Source organism: Macaca thibetana, chromosome 10 (assembly GCF_024542745.1).
Source record: "Macaca thibetana thibetana isolate TM-01 chromosome 10, ASM2454274v1, whole genome shotgun sequence".
NCBI classification, from domain to species: domain Eukaryota; kingdom Metazoa; phylum Chordata; class Mammalia; order Primates; family Cercopithecidae; genus Macaca; species Macaca thibetana.
The window spans coordinates 72,029,717-72,044,617 of record NC_065587.1 but is presented as its reverse complement, the minus strand read 5'-3'; the positions used below and the strand labels follow the sequence as shown (position 1 = coordinate 72,044,617).

The 14,901-nt window shown below is 44.7% G+C and overlaps 1 protein-coding gene across 6 annotated transcripts in view; it reads left to right on the top strand.

Annotated features, from left to right (window-relative positions):
* DNAAF9 (dynein axonemal assembly factor 9) overlaps positions 1-14,901 on the top strand; it is a 164,623-nt gene that overhangs the window by 74,264 nt on the left and 75,458 nt on the right. For 5 of the 6 annotated variants that reach the window (XM_050745657.1, XM_050745655.1, XM_050745653.1 and 2 more), the window contains 6 exons: positions 818-854; positions 5,923-6,010; positions 7,239-7,315; positions 9,521-9,565; positions 9,953-9,998; positions 13,793-13,904. In XM_050745657.1, the coding sequence (XP_050601614.1) occupies positions 818-854; positions 5,923-6,010; positions 7,239-7,315; positions 9,521-9,565; positions 9,953-9,998; positions 13,793-13,904 (405 nt within the window). The remainder of the gene's footprint in view (positions 1-817; positions 855-5,922; positions 6,011-7,238; positions 7,316-9,520; positions 9,566-9,952; positions 9,999-13,792; positions 13,905-14,901) is intronic. The other variant, XM_050745654.1, reaches the window with a different exon arrangement.

Genomic DNA, 14,901 nt, shown 5'->3' with positions numbered 1-14,901 from the left:
GCAGGTATCCAAAGTCACATGGAAAAGAACCTCTGGAATGAATGCAGGTCTCAGCATTGCTACACAGAGGAGAATACATGAGGAACCATATTTTATTCTGGATGATATTAAATAAGCCAGGAAACTCTGGAAAGAAGCATAACTTGGGTCAGGTTATTAAGGAGATAAAGCAAGAGGTAGAACTGAACCTGTTTACTGATGCCTCGAAGTTTAAAAAATTAAAAATAAAAACAAAAACCTTCCAGAACCTAAGATTCCGCATATCTCTGGTATTTAGTGATGTTGCTGAGTGGGTTGTAAAAGTGGGAAATACAGGTGAAGATCCAGAAGGCTATTGGGAGTGGCCAGGTTCCACTGTTGTTGGTATTTGTACTGTGTTTAACTTAAAAGAAAAAAATAGTCTGGGCGTGGTGGCTCGCACCTGTAATCCCAGCACTTTGGGAGGCCGAGGTGGGTGGATCACCTGAGGTCAGGAGTTCAAGACCAGCCTGGCCAACATGGCGAAACCCCATCTCTATTGAAAATACAAAAATTAGTGGGGCGTGGTGGTGTGCACCTATAATCTCAGCTACTCAGGAGGCTGAGGCAGGAGAATTGCCTGAACCCGGGAGACGGAGGTTGCAGTGAGCCGAGATTACACCACTACACTCCAGTCTGGGTGACAGAGCTAAACTGTGTCTCAAAAAAAAAAAAAGAAAAGAAAAAGAAATGTTGTTCTTGACAATGTCTTCCAGGTAAATTAAGCATTTCTAGCTTCCTTGTTAAGTGTTTGCATATCCTGTGCTCTTGTCACATTCTTAGTGGGCCTCTTTCACAGGTGGTGACAGCAAGCTGCCCAAGAAAACTGAACAAATGTAAGTCTTCATATTTTATTTTTTCTTTCTCAAAGTCGAGTTACTCAGTTGTGACTATCCTGTGTACTTCATTTTGAGATCAACAGTGATTAAGACATCTGCTTTTGCTGGGTGTGGTGGCATGCACTGTAATCCCAACATTTTGGGAAGCTGAGGTGGGAGGATCACCTGAGACCGGGAATTCGAGACAAGCCTGGGCAACGTAAGCAGACTCTGTCTCTGCAGAAAATTAAAAATTAGCCAGGCATGGTGGTGCACACCTGTGGTCCCAGCTACTCGGGAGGCTAAGTTGGGAGGATCACTTAAGCCTGGGAGGTCGAGATTTCAGTGAGCTATGATTGATTGCACTACTGCACTCTTGGCAACAGAGGGATACTGTGTAAAAAAAAAAAAAAGACATCTGGTTTATGGCGTGAACATTACTGTGTTGTTTCCCAAGTTTCTCTCAGCTTCATATTCAGGCCAGAAAACCCTGCCAGCTTTGCCATCTGCTCTTCTCTGTAGACCTCAGAGACTTCCTACCTGCACACCCATGCATTTATATTATGTAACTCCCCTTGATATGTTTTCTACATAATGCATTTTTAAGTTAAGGGCTTTTCTAAGAATAAACCATCCTGAAATCCATTGGGAGAATCTTGTGAAACCCCAGCTGGTCTGAAGAGTGTTTTTCTCTGGATTTGACACTTAAGCCTGTGGAACATAGTGAGAGGGTGTGAACACTGGCTGTGCAACCTGAGAAAGGGCCTACCTAGTGTTGACTTCTCTTCTTTCACATACAGCAGGAAACCAGACAGAAAATAAACTCATTAGTGCTGAAACTATTAAATTCAAAAAAGCAATATGGATATAATGGAATTTTATTATTACCTAATTAAATACTGCAGCTTAACTTGGTAGGGTCTAGATCAGCAGCACTTCCCTAGGGCCAAGCAGTGAGAGGCTACAAAAGATCATCTAAGGATCTCTTTAAAATATAGGTTCTCCAGGACCAATCCCAAGATTACAATCAGAATTACTAGGGCAGGGCCCACAAAGTTGTACTGGGAGAAATATAATAGAAGAAATATAATCATACTACAGAAAATATGAAATTAGAGAAAAATTAAGATCAGCTATAATTCCTCCTGTCTGGCACTACCCATTAGTATCTTATTTTATATATTTCTGGGACCGAGCGCAGTGGCTCATCTGAAATCCCAGGACTGTAGGGGGCCGAGGTGGGCAGATGGCTTGAGCCCAGGAATTCGAGACTAGCCTGGGAAATCTTATGGAACTCTGTCTCTACAAAAATTAGCTGGACATAGTGGCACACGCCTGTGTTCCCAGCTACTTGGGAGACTGAGGTGGGAGGATCATCTGAGCCTGGGGAGGTCAAGGTTGCAGTGAGGTGAGATCACACCACTACACTGCAGCCTGGGTGACAGAGTGAGTCCCTGTCTCAAAAATGTGTGTGTGTGGCCAGGCGCGGTGGCTCACACCTATAATCCCAGCACTTTGGGAGCCCTAGGCGGGTGGATCACATGAGGTCAGGAGTTCGAGACCAGCCTGGCCAACATGGCAAAACCCCATCTCTACTAAAAATACAAAAATTATCCAGGTGTAGTGGCATATGCCTGTAATCCCAGCTACTCAGGAGGCTGAGGCAGGAGAATTGCTTGAACCCGGGATACAGAGGTTGCAGTGAGCCAAGATAGTGCCACTGCACTCTAGCCTGGGCGAGAGAGCAAGACTCTGTCTCAAAAAAAAATGTGTACGTGTACGTGTATATATGTGTATGTATATGTATGTATCTTTCTGGGCTTTTAAAAAAATTATTAAGCTGTAGTCATACGTGTATATAGTTCTTTTGTGGGTTTCCTTAGCAACAAGTTAACCATTTCCTCAAGTGTTGGTGGGTGTTGTAGTCTTACCTTGTGCCTGCTTGTACTGCTGTACCAGCGCTGCTTAGCCACTGTTCTGGATACTTATGCTAGACCCTTAAACATTTTGCCTAAACCAAATCCATTGATGCCCCATGTCAGGGACTGGTATTGAGTGATAACCGGGTGCACATTGGAAGATTTGCCAAATCACAGATCCAATGGAACACGTGGATTCAAGTGAAAGTGACAACAGAGGCCGGGTGCAGTGGCTTATGCCTGTAATCCCAGCACTTTGGGAGGCCAAGGCAGGTGGATCACGAGGTCAGGATTTTGAAACCAGCCTGGCCAAGGTGGTCAAACCCCACCTCTACTAAAAATACAAAAATTAGCCAGGCACCGTGGCAGGAGCCTGTAATCCCAGCTACTCGGGAGGCTGAGGCAGGAAAATCGCTTGAACCCGGGAGGCGGAGGTTGCAGTGAGCTGATATCGCACCACTGTACTGTAGCCTGGGTGACAGAGCAAGACTGTGTCTCAAAAAAGAAACAAAAAAGTGACAACAGGCCGGGCGTGGTGGCTCAAGCCTGTAATCCCAGCACTTTGGGAGGCCGAGACGGGTGGATCACGAGGTCAGGAGATCGAGACCATCCTGGGGGAACACGGTGAAACCCCGTCTCTATTTAAAAAAATACAAAAAACTAGCTGGGCGAGGTGGCAGGCGCCTGTAGTCCCAGCTACTCGGGAGGCTGAGGCAGGAGAATGGTGTGAACCCAGGAGGCGGAGCTTGCAGTGAGCTGAGATCCGGCCACTGCACCCCAGCCTGGGTAGAGCGAGACTCCCTCTCAAAAAAAAAAAAAAGTGACAACAGAGCCATGCAGGCTTTTTAATTTTATGGGTCAGCAGTCATGTGGCTTGTGTATTGAGCTCCTGTGTAAGGATCAGTATAGGAGAAGACCAAGCAAGGGAAAGGCCTGACCAATGTTGGTACTGAGTGATGTTTGAATCAGCTGAGGAGAGGGATATCTTTACATGTCTTTGGGTTTGGCATTTTTAAAACTGCACCCTAGGGTCAAAGTGTAGAGGATTCTGGTCTCACCTGGAAGGCACTAAGCTCATTCACATCTCTCTGCTAGGCCCCTTCCAGGGTATACCCTCTGCCCTGCCCTGGCCTGGCCAGAAGTCTTCAGGATATATTGGTACTTGAAGCTGTCATTTTGTTTTATGAGCTCTCCCTGTTCTTTTTTCTTCAACTCAACCCTAACCTCTTACCTACATTGTGGAGGTGTGGTGCAGGAGCCAAGAAGGAAATCGAAGGAGATGGCAATGTGATGTGGCACAGTGGAAAAGCACCAGGCTGAGAGCAGATCTAAGTTTGGGTCAGCCTTGAATTTTCTGTGACTTAATAGACAACTTATTCTACTTCCAGAGGCCCTTACTGCTTATTCTATAAGATGAGAGGATTATACCAATCATTTCTGTATTTTTTCCCACTTTTGAACTCCTATCACCTTCCTTTACCTGTTAAAATATTCTTATGGGCTTAAAAATGCACTTATTTTTAGGTGAGACCTTGTCAGTTCCTTCCCAGGTACCTCTCCTGGCCTTTCAGGGCCCCTTGGATGAGCACTTAAAAATAGACATATTTTTAGGTGAGACCTTGTTATTTCCTTGCCAGGTGCCTTTCTTGGCCTTTCAGGGCCCCTCGGATGAGCCCCTTCTCTTCATAAGTGTCCTAAGAAGAGCCTGCACCTCTTTACTCCAAGGCAGTGATTCTCAACCAAGGGAAATTCTATTGTAGCTCCCTCCCCCATCTTTCCCCACTCCCAGGAACATTTGTCAGGGTCTGGAGAAATTTTTGATTATCACAACTGGAATGCTACCAAACATCTAGTGGGTAGGGATGCTGGTTAGCAGCCAGGGGTGCTGCTGAACATCCTACAATGCACAGGACAAACCCCACAGCAAGGAATTATCCAGTCGTAAATGCCAAGGTGGAAAAACCACCTTAGGTGGTTCCCTAAATGAACCAGACTGGTTTTTCTAGAGACCTTCGTGGCAGTCCAGTCTGGCAGAGAAAAACCCAGGCCCTCCTCAGTCTGGTCATCTCTCTTCCACCCTGAGGTCTCCTACCCAGAGGTTCCAGTAATAGACCAGCATTCAGCAGGTCTAGTGAAAAGACGATATGAAACTACAGTGTGGTTGGTCCCTGGAAAAGCAGCAAGTGGGTATGATAACACTGAAGGGATTCCTGGTCTGTAGGTAGCTGCTCCTGCACATAGAGGAGTCAAGGAGTCTACACAGTTTTATTCTGTTTGATTACAAACAGGGAGGGGCAGTCTCTAGCAGAATTCAGAGGAGCCAACTTTCCTTAAGGTGATAACAAAAGCAAAGTATAAGTCAAACCAGGCATATGACTTTTTTTTTTTTGAAGCAGGGTCCCACTCTGTCACCCAGGCTGGAGTGCAGTGACACAATCTTGGCTCACTATAACCTCTTCTGCCTCCCAGGCTCAAGTGATCCTCCAGCCTTAGACTCCCGAATAGCTGAGACTACAGGCACATACCACCACGCCTGGATAATGTTATTTTTATTTATTTTTATTTTTTGTTGAGATGGAGTTTTGCCGTATTGCCCAGGGTGGTCTCAAATTCCTGGGCTCAAGCGATCTGCCCATCTCAGCCTCCCAAAGTGCTGGGATTACAAGCCTAAACGACTACTCCCGGCCCAGGCATGTGACTTTTAAAAGGTTTAGAAATCAGTGGGTTAGGCCGGGCGCGGTGGCTCAAGCCTGTAATCCCAGCACTTTGGGAGGCCGAGACGGGCGGATCACGAGGTCGGGAGATCGAGACCATCCTGGTTAACACGGTGAAACCCCGTCTCTACTAAAAAATACAAAAAACTAGCCGGGCGAGGTGGCGGGCGCCTGTAGTCCCAGCTACTCGGGAGGCTGAGGCAGGAGAAGGGCGTGAACCCGGGAGGCGGAGCTTGCAGTGAGCTGAGATCCGGCCACTGCACTCCAGCCTGGGTGACAGCGCGAGACTCCGTCTCAAAAAAAAAAAAAAGAAAGAAATCAGTGGGTTATATTTTTGCCTTTTTCCATTCTGTTTAAAAATCAGTTTCTTAGGGGTTGTCATTTGTGTGCATGCATCTTTTGACAAAAACCTCATGATGCTGTAATGTTAACCATTATTTTTTGTTTTTGAAGTAGGCTGTTGTCCCAGATATATGCTGCTGTTATTGAGGCTGTTGTGGCTGGCATTGCATGTTATGCTAAAACTTCCAGTCTAACAAAGGTAATTTAAATACCATGTTTCTCTTCCAGTAGTTATTATTTTAATGTAAAACATTCTATCCATGTGTTTCTTCTTTGGACACCTTGTAGTACTCACTTTTGTGCGTGCTTGGGCCTCTTTGACACCAGGCAGAGCGAAGCCTTGAGAGCACTGAGCTTCTGCTGCCTGTGACTGTGCTGCTGTTGTCTTGTAGATGACAACTAATCGGTGCTTCTTTGTAGACATCTGGTTGTGTTAAGGAAAAATCATTCTGTAGCACATTGTTTTGTTGAATAGCTTAAACAAAAGGCTTTTAAAAACTAAAAAACAAAAAAACAAAAAAACAAAAAACTATAGATTATTCTACTGTGAATTCTAATAAAGTTCGGTAAGTTTGATTTCCTATAACTCAGTGTTTAATAAAAACAGCTAAAGATTAGAAAATCTGACTTGCTTTTCCTAGACAAGCACATGTGTTCCCGTTCTCTGACCATTATCTTCCTTGCTGTTTTGCGGTTAACCTGCCCTGAGTTGGATTCCTATATCTGACCCAGTAAGGAGATGAGAAGAGTCAGCTTGATGCCTCCCAAATGCCAATAGGACCTTTTCTGAAGGAAGCCATTTGACATTGGAAAGGTTGTGTATGATGTAGATATCAGAGAGACTGTAGCTGTAGTCACCAGCTCCTTGCCATCTCCCCTCCTCACTGAACTTGTATCCCTAGTACTGACTCTGGATTTCTCCGCCCTTTAACCACTACATGCAGAAGGTTTATCCAAAGCAGTGGGGTGTCCTTCAATATCAGTTCTCACATCTTTGTTTTTTAACTGATCTTTTGTAACTCTTGCTATTTGGATATTCTTAGCGTCTGGCTAAAACTCTGAGGGCAGAGGTTCCTTCCTCTTCCTGCTGGGGAAGAGGGGAGGAGAAAGCACTTTTACAGACCTCTCATTCCGCTGCTGTCATCACAGCTGGTCACTTCTCTGGATCCAGCACGTCAGGTTCCAGTGCACACCTGCCTGAATGCAGTTTTGTCCTGTGAACCTAGCCTGGAGAAAGCAGGCCCTTGTTTCCCTTAACATGATGCTTTCACTTTATTAATGCCTTCCAAGTAGTCACATAGATGGGAAGGGCACACTGGGGCATAGTGTGATCCTGGACAAGTGTTAGGAGGGCCCTTCCATCAGTGATATGTGTACTTTCTCCTGCTGTGAAAGCTAATTGTCCCTGTGTTGTTGTTATTTTACAGGCCAAGGAGGTAGCAGAGCAGACTCTGGAATCTGGGTTAGATTCCTTTGAGTTGATTCCGTTTAAGGCAGCCCTGCGGTAAGCAATGGCTGATATTTTTTATAAGGAATTTTTTTTCTTTGTTTTTGAAAGCTTCTTTTTTCCCTTATAACTCAGATTTCATCTCCGCTTTGAGAAATGTTTCAGTAAAATAATGGGATGTATGAAGGAGAGTCATTCATGATTCAGCCTTTACTTAGAAGCCAAAGAGCCAAAGATGCAGGAACTATTTGAGAAAGTCACACACATGTTCTGAGGTTAGAATGCAAGGCAGATTAACACCAGCATCACAAGAGACTTGACAAGCCTGGGTTCCAAGGCTAGAAAGGCAAAGCTGGGGACCTGAGTGGTGAGGTTTTTAGGGGCAGGGGGCCCTGGGCACAGGAAGATAGTCACTGCTTAGAAGAAACTTGCACTGGGCCTCATCTGTCTCTTGAATGACAGAAATCCTGAGTCCACCATGTCCTGGGGTCTGCATGGTCTGAGAATCTGGTGATTTTTCCATCACATCTCCCAGCATGTCATGGTGTATCTCTTTGTAGTCTTTATCCATAGCTAAATCTTCATGAACCCAGTCCACTTAACCCACTGTTTTATGTGAGGACCATTGTGTGTACTTTTATACAAAGGATACAAAAGACACCAATACTGGGAAATTTATTTAAGAATACTTCTAGGATATGTCCTGTGATGCCTCAGGTCTATGTCCCACATTTTCTTACATCTACAGTCCTGGGTAATAAGTTGGAGTATTTGAAAGATTAGTCAATTAATTGTTCTAACAAGAAGAATTCTATTTCTGCAGCCCCACGAGTGGAAGAAAGCCAGAACTCTGTGGTGCAGGGCTTTAGACTTGCTTCAGGTCTTCTCTCCCCTGGGTCTTCTGGATCTTGCTGTCCTGGCCATGAAAGGCGAATGATAAAGGAAGTCTGTTCCCTTAAGACCTTGTGCTGGCCTTTACTATCTGTTTCTGGCCAACCTGAATTTGAGAACGCTCCTTCAGTCTGCATCTGTGTGACCTTGGGCAAGATAGGGAACTGTCTGTTTCTGCTTCTTCAACTACCTACCTTGTAAAGCAATTGGGCACATAGATGTTAGCTGCTGTCACAGTGGGGTATTCTCTCTTACCATCAATATGGCTAGCATAGTCATTCTACTCCTCCTTTACTTGGGCCCTTGCCTAGGCCACTCAGCTTCCCCAGAGCAGGCCCCCTCTAAGTCCCAAGGCCTCCTAGGCCTAGGTGTCTGCCCTAGTTGGAGAAAGGCACAAAGAGAAAACACCAGTCAATGGGAGAAGAGTCTCCCAGGCCAGTCTTCCACCTGGAGCCCCACCCCTTTCTCACCACAAAGATTACTTCACTGAGGGCGGGGCGCGATGGCTCATCACTTTGTAATCCCAGCACTTTGGGAGGCCAAGACAGGTGATCACTTGAGGTCAGGAGTTCGAGACCATCCTGACCAACATGGTAAAACCCCGCCTTCACTAAAAATGCAAAAATTAGCCAGGCATGGTTTTACACACCTGTAGTCCTAGCTACTGGGGAGGCTGAGGCAGGAGAATTGCTTGAACGCAGGAGGTGGAGGTTGCAGTGAGTTGAGATCACACCACTGCACTCCAGCCTGGGTGACAGAACGAGACTGTCTCAAAAAATATATATATATATTACTTCAGTGAGGACCCTCGAACTGCTTCAGATTAGCAGATCTCTTTCTCCCAAGAGGGGAAGGGATGGGAGCCATGAATGCCGAAAAGAATTAGTGTGTAGCTATCTAGTATTTGTTAATGCAAGAAATTACACTTACACAAGTTAGAGTAAGCCAAAAGGGTTTTCTAGTTATTTCTCGGCTCTGAAGGCCTCACCCTGCCCCTGACTCCACAGCATTTGACTGTGAGTTGCAGAGACATGGCCTCTGCTTGTGCTTAGAGCAGGGATGGAGGGTCACTCTCAGTCTGCAGTGAGCAGCAGTCCTCTCATGTCATTTTCTCCTGTTGTTGTCCAAGAGTCAAGACAGTCCTTAGGACTTGCACAGAGGCAGGGCTGTGGTTAGAGTTAGACACTGGCCCCATACCTGCTGGTGGTGTAGGACCCTGGGGAAAGTATCTAAAATAGGGTAAATCTGGGTAAAGCAAGGATGACACACACCTCACTGTGTGGCCTTGAGAATCCCAAGCAGGTACCCTGCACAGATGTCTGGGGAGCAGGAGCAGACTGATTTTCCTTTTGTTTTGTTTCTGGTCCACAGCTCCAAGATGGCTTTTCATATACATGCTGTGAATAATCAGGGAAGGTGCGTATATGATTGTGGTATAACCTTATATGGAGCAAGTTTTAGGAAGATAAAGAGGGGGAAGGCTGCTGACATGAGTGGTTTTCTCATGCTTCCACACCTAGCAGTGACATCACTCCAGGGTTGGGCTTGGGCTGACTGCTGAGCTGAGACCCTGTACCCTGAGTTCTTCCCACTGCAGAGCTGAGGGGCAGAGGTGGAGATGGACATACTCACTTTAGTGGCCCACATACCAATTCTACAAACATGCAACCCAGTGTTTTGAAAGGCCCTAAGAGCAATCCGAGTCTATGACTTGTCATTACCAAGTTGAAAAAAGCGAACACTGTGAATTTAAGTACACTTAAAAACTCTTTAACATAGTCTTCCATCTCTTTCCTCTTCTAGAATTGTACCGCTGGACAGTGAAGATAGCTTATCCTTTGTGAAGACGGTAAGCAGAGTTGTCATGGGTCAGCTGGCTGGGAATGGCCTGTAGAGGGACATCTGTAAGTTAGGAGGTGGGAGTGGGTGGAGGTCTTGGGCAGCCCACCCCACCTGAAGAAACTGATCTGTTCTCAGTCCTATCCGAGCCGTAGCAGTGGTGAGCCTGTGCTTACTGAGGGTACCCAGGTAGCTGTGCCAGGCCCACCCACATCTATTCTCCCTTGCCTAGGCTTCCCCGGGGTCCAGAGTCTTAATTGAGGTGTTGGGAGGCACCTTTTTCTGGGTTATGAAGCCTTCCTATAGGTAGCTGAGATTGCTCTGACTTCGTGTCGAAATGTGAGTCCAGGACAAGCCTGCCTTGACTAACAGACTTAAGTTTTTCAGTGGCATCTTTGAGTTCCAAGACTTGCATTGATGTCCTTAATGGGAACCTAGAGTTGAAACCGGTCTTGACAGCATAGTTGAGACCCCATGTCTAAAAAAAATTTTTTTTTAATTAGCCAGGTGTGGTGGCATGCATCTGTAGCCTGAGCTCCTCAGGAGGCTAAGGCAGGAGGATCACTTGAGTCCAGCAGTTTGAGACTGCAGTGAGCTGTGATTGCATCACTGCACTCGAGCCTGGGTGACAGAGTGAGATTTAGTCTCAGAAAACAAACAAAAACCGGGAACCTGGGAAAATTAACTACAGCCCTGTACCACAAAAGGACATCTTGGTCAACAGTGGACTGCAGATACAACAGTGGTCCCATAATATCATAACACTGTTTTTTTACTCACCATTTCTATGTGTATATATGCCTAAATACACAAACATTACCATTGTGTTATAATTGCCTACAGTATTCAGTATAGTAACATGCTGTACAGCTTTGTAGCCTAGGAGCAGTAGACTACACCAGCTAGCCTAGGTGTATAGTAGTCTATACCATCTAGGTTTAAGTATACTCTATAATGTTCACACAGTGATGAAATCAGCTAATGACACATTTCTCAGAATGTATCCCTGTCATTAAGTGATACATGACTATAATTATTTAAATGACCAGTAATCAACAGGGACCTGTGTCTGCCATGAAGTAGAGTAGTCAGAGCAATGTTTTCCAACCTGTGTGCTGGGGGGATGGTTTGGAGATGCACTGAGCTAATGGTCCCTGGGGTGGGATGGCATGGCCTGGGGGAGCCAGAGTTTCTAGGCCAGTTGCTCTCAGCCACAGGCTGAGTCCTCCGTTTACCCCAGAACATCCTGATGTGAAGAAGGTTGGCAAATGGTGCATGAGAGGGTGGTACATATCCAGCCAAGATTCTGTTTGTGGTGTGTGTTATATCTTGAGTCTGTTCTGTGACCACTGCCTGAGCCTTAGTTCCAAAAAGCTTTGGTCCCAGGGAACTGGGTGGGCAGCTGTGGATAATTTGGTACAAGCACATCCCCATCACCATCACCTGTGGAAAAGTAACTCGGAAGTTCCTGTCAGTAGTGTTAACCCATCTACAGAGAATAGTACAACAAGGGTAATTTTTTTAAGGTTGCAATTTATGTTTTTATAATGTTCCTGGTCCCCATCTGTCAACATTTTGTGTGGATGTTCTTTTAGAACTATTTCAGACTTTTTCGTGATATTAGTAAAACATTGGGAAATACTTTCTGATATTTAGGTGATCATACTTTATCTCCTTGTTGACTTTAAAGTCTGACTTCTCTCCTGGGACTCTTGCACGGTGCTTTGGAAGATGCTTTGCATAGTAGCAGGTGATTAGGAATCCAGTAAAATCATAGTCTTGCATCAAGTATGCACAGCTAATGAGATAGGAAATAAGAAGCAGCAAGTCGATGCTTTCTGTCTACATTCTGTCCTCTTATCCAGAGGTGAAGTTCTATCTCCTCCCCAAAGCCTTCCCTGTTGATTTCTCCCTACAAGTATTCCTATAATCCTTGCAGTTGCAGTTTGTACTACACAAATTAAGGAATAATTCTATCCTAATGTATCATACGATATCATAATGTGTCATATGATGACCTTTGTGTACGAATGCCCTTGTCTCTCCAGCTATACATTAAGATTTCCTGAAGATAGGCACGATACCATATTTTTTCTTTCCCTGTGCCACATGGTGGGAAGTACATAACAAGTGTCCAACAAACGCTACATGTTATCTTTTCAATATCCTCTTTTCCCTTCCTCAATATCAGTGACCAAATATGAACATGAAGGATCAGGAACCCACAGGATCTGTCCACCTGATTGGTCTGGGAACCAAAGACGTAGGATTGCCATTGTCACTTAAGAGGGACCATGTAGCTCAGGAGGGTTCTGTGTCTTCAGATGCTGGAAATCCTTTGAGACAGCTTTTAGATAAACCTTCCAGTTGTCAAACCTGAAAAGAAAGTTAACTCAAATATAGAAGCCTACTTGTCTCTTTTATATATCCTATTATCATCATAATATGGAAAATTCAGGGCTTTGGCTTTAACTGTGGTTTTTTTCCTTTCAACTTTGTGCCCTCTTTAAGTTTTTATTTGAAAATTCAGCAATCCATTCAAGAGGCTTAGGTCTTTTGTCTGTGTCCTAAGAGGTGGGACAGGGGTCCCACACTAGAACGATAATATGTGAAAGTGGACTTAGTCTCAGGAGATCTGCACCAGCACCCACCGCTCACCGCTATTCAGGGTAGGATGGGACAGGTCCTTGTGCTACTTATCCCATGTCCCTCATCAGATCTTCCTGGTCATCCAAGACTCTAGCTCTAGCTGACATCATTTTCTCTTTCTTCTGCTGGCTTCTTCCCAGAATTGTTCCATTTTCACTAGTTTTTACCTGATAAATTAGGGCTTTCTTACTGGACATTGGGAGCTCTCTGAGTTGTTCTAATTTGGTTTCCAGGCTAGTGAAGCCTCTGCTTTTATTTATCTTGGCCGTAAAAGTTTGAATAGCTTTCTTGCTTTTTTTTTTTGAGACAGGGTCTTGCTCTGTTGCCCAGGCTGGAGTGCAGTGGCATGATCATAGATTACTGCAGCCTCAACCTCCTGGGCTCAAACAGTCCTCCTGCTTTAGCCTCCTGAATAACTGAGACCACAGGCAGATGCCACCATTCCTGGCTATTTCTTTCTTTCTTTCTTTTTTGAGACAGAGTCTTGCTCTGTTTCCCAGGCTGGAGTTTAGTGATGCAATCTCAGCTCACTGCAACCTGCACCTCCCAGGTTCAAGCAATTCTCCTGCCTCAGCCTCCCAAGTAGCTGGGATTATAGGCACACACGCCACCATGCCTGGCTAATTTTTTTTTGTATTTTAGTAGAGATGGGGTTTCACCATGTTGCCCAGGCTGGTCTCAAACTCCTGGGCTCAAGTGATCCACCCGCCTCACCTCCCAAAGTGTTGGGATTACAGGCATGATTAATCATGCCCAGCCTGATTTTTCTTTAGTAGAGTGGGGATCTCACTGTGTTGTCCAGGTTGATCTCAAACTCCTGGGTTCCTCGAACTCCCAAATTACTGGGATTACAGGCATGAGCCACTGTGCCTAGTCAGTATAAAGCAATTTGAGGGAATATATGGAAACAAAGATACTTTCCTTATAGCCCAAGTGTGTCTCTGATCAGGGAGCAATTTCAGGGAAGCCCGGGTGATCCTAAAGTCACCTCGCAGTTCAAAGATGTATTTAGGATAACTCCAGTTTTCCCTAGAAATTCTTCAGTACTCTTTTGCCATGTTCCTTTAGGCAGTATTTCGTGGTCTCGTTCTTATGGATTTCTCTCTGATGGTTTTGGGCTGGTAACTGATCGAACTGGTTTCTCATTTGATGCAGGCTTGTATGACTGTCTATGACATTCCTGACTTGCTGGGAGGAAATGGTTGCTTAGGATCTGTGGTTTTCTCTGAATCGTTTTTGACTTCTCAAATCTTAGTTAAAGAAAATGGTAAGTATATGTGATCTTTAGAAAGCAAACCTTAAGCCTTTTTTTTTTTTTTTTTTTTGGCAAAATAAGCTATAAACTAAGGCAAAAGACCAACAGTAAGCTGGTAAAAATATTAGAACTTACGATCACAGCACTGCACTCCAGCCTCAGCAACACAGCGAGACCCTGTCTCAAAAAAAAAAAAGAGGAACATTAATGATGAACAAAGGGTGTACATCCTAATTTATGAAGAACTCTTACAAATTAATAAGAAAAGATAAGCTACCCAATAGTAAAATGAGCAAAAAAAATGAACAGGCACTTCACAGACATGGAAAACAAAAAAGAGAGGAGGACTATGTATAAATGAAGATATGTAACCTCACTAGGAGTCAAGAAGAAGCAACTTGAAGGCTGGGCACAGTGGCTCATGCCTTAATCCCAGTACTTTGGGACCCCAAGGTGGGCAAATCACTTGAGGTCAGGAGTTTGAGACCAGCCTGGCCAGCATGGTGAAACCCCATCTCTACTAAAAATACAAAGATTAGCCGGACATAGTGGTGGGTGCTGGTAATCCCAGCTACTTGGGAGGCCGAGGTAGGAGAATTGCTTGAACCTGAGAGGCGGAGGTTGCAGTGAGCTGAGATCGCACCACTGCACTCCAGCCTCAGTGACAGAGTGAGACTCTGCCTCAAAAAAAAATAGAAAAAACTGAAACAGTAATTAGGTATTATTTTTTTACCTGTTAAGTTGGCAAAATATTCTAAAGAATTACTATATTCTAAGGAATGAAAATATTCTAAAGAATGGTAGAATGAGCCTGATAATAATTCTCTTTGATCTTTAATATGTATACCTGTACTATCTTGATAAGAAAATGTAATGGTAAAATGGACTAATTCCCAAAAGTTTTGTTTCTTGGTTTTTGGTTTGTTTTTTCTTTTTGAGACAGGGTCTTGCTCTGTCACCCAGGCTAGAGTATGGTGGCATGATCTCGGCTCACTGCAACCTCCACCTC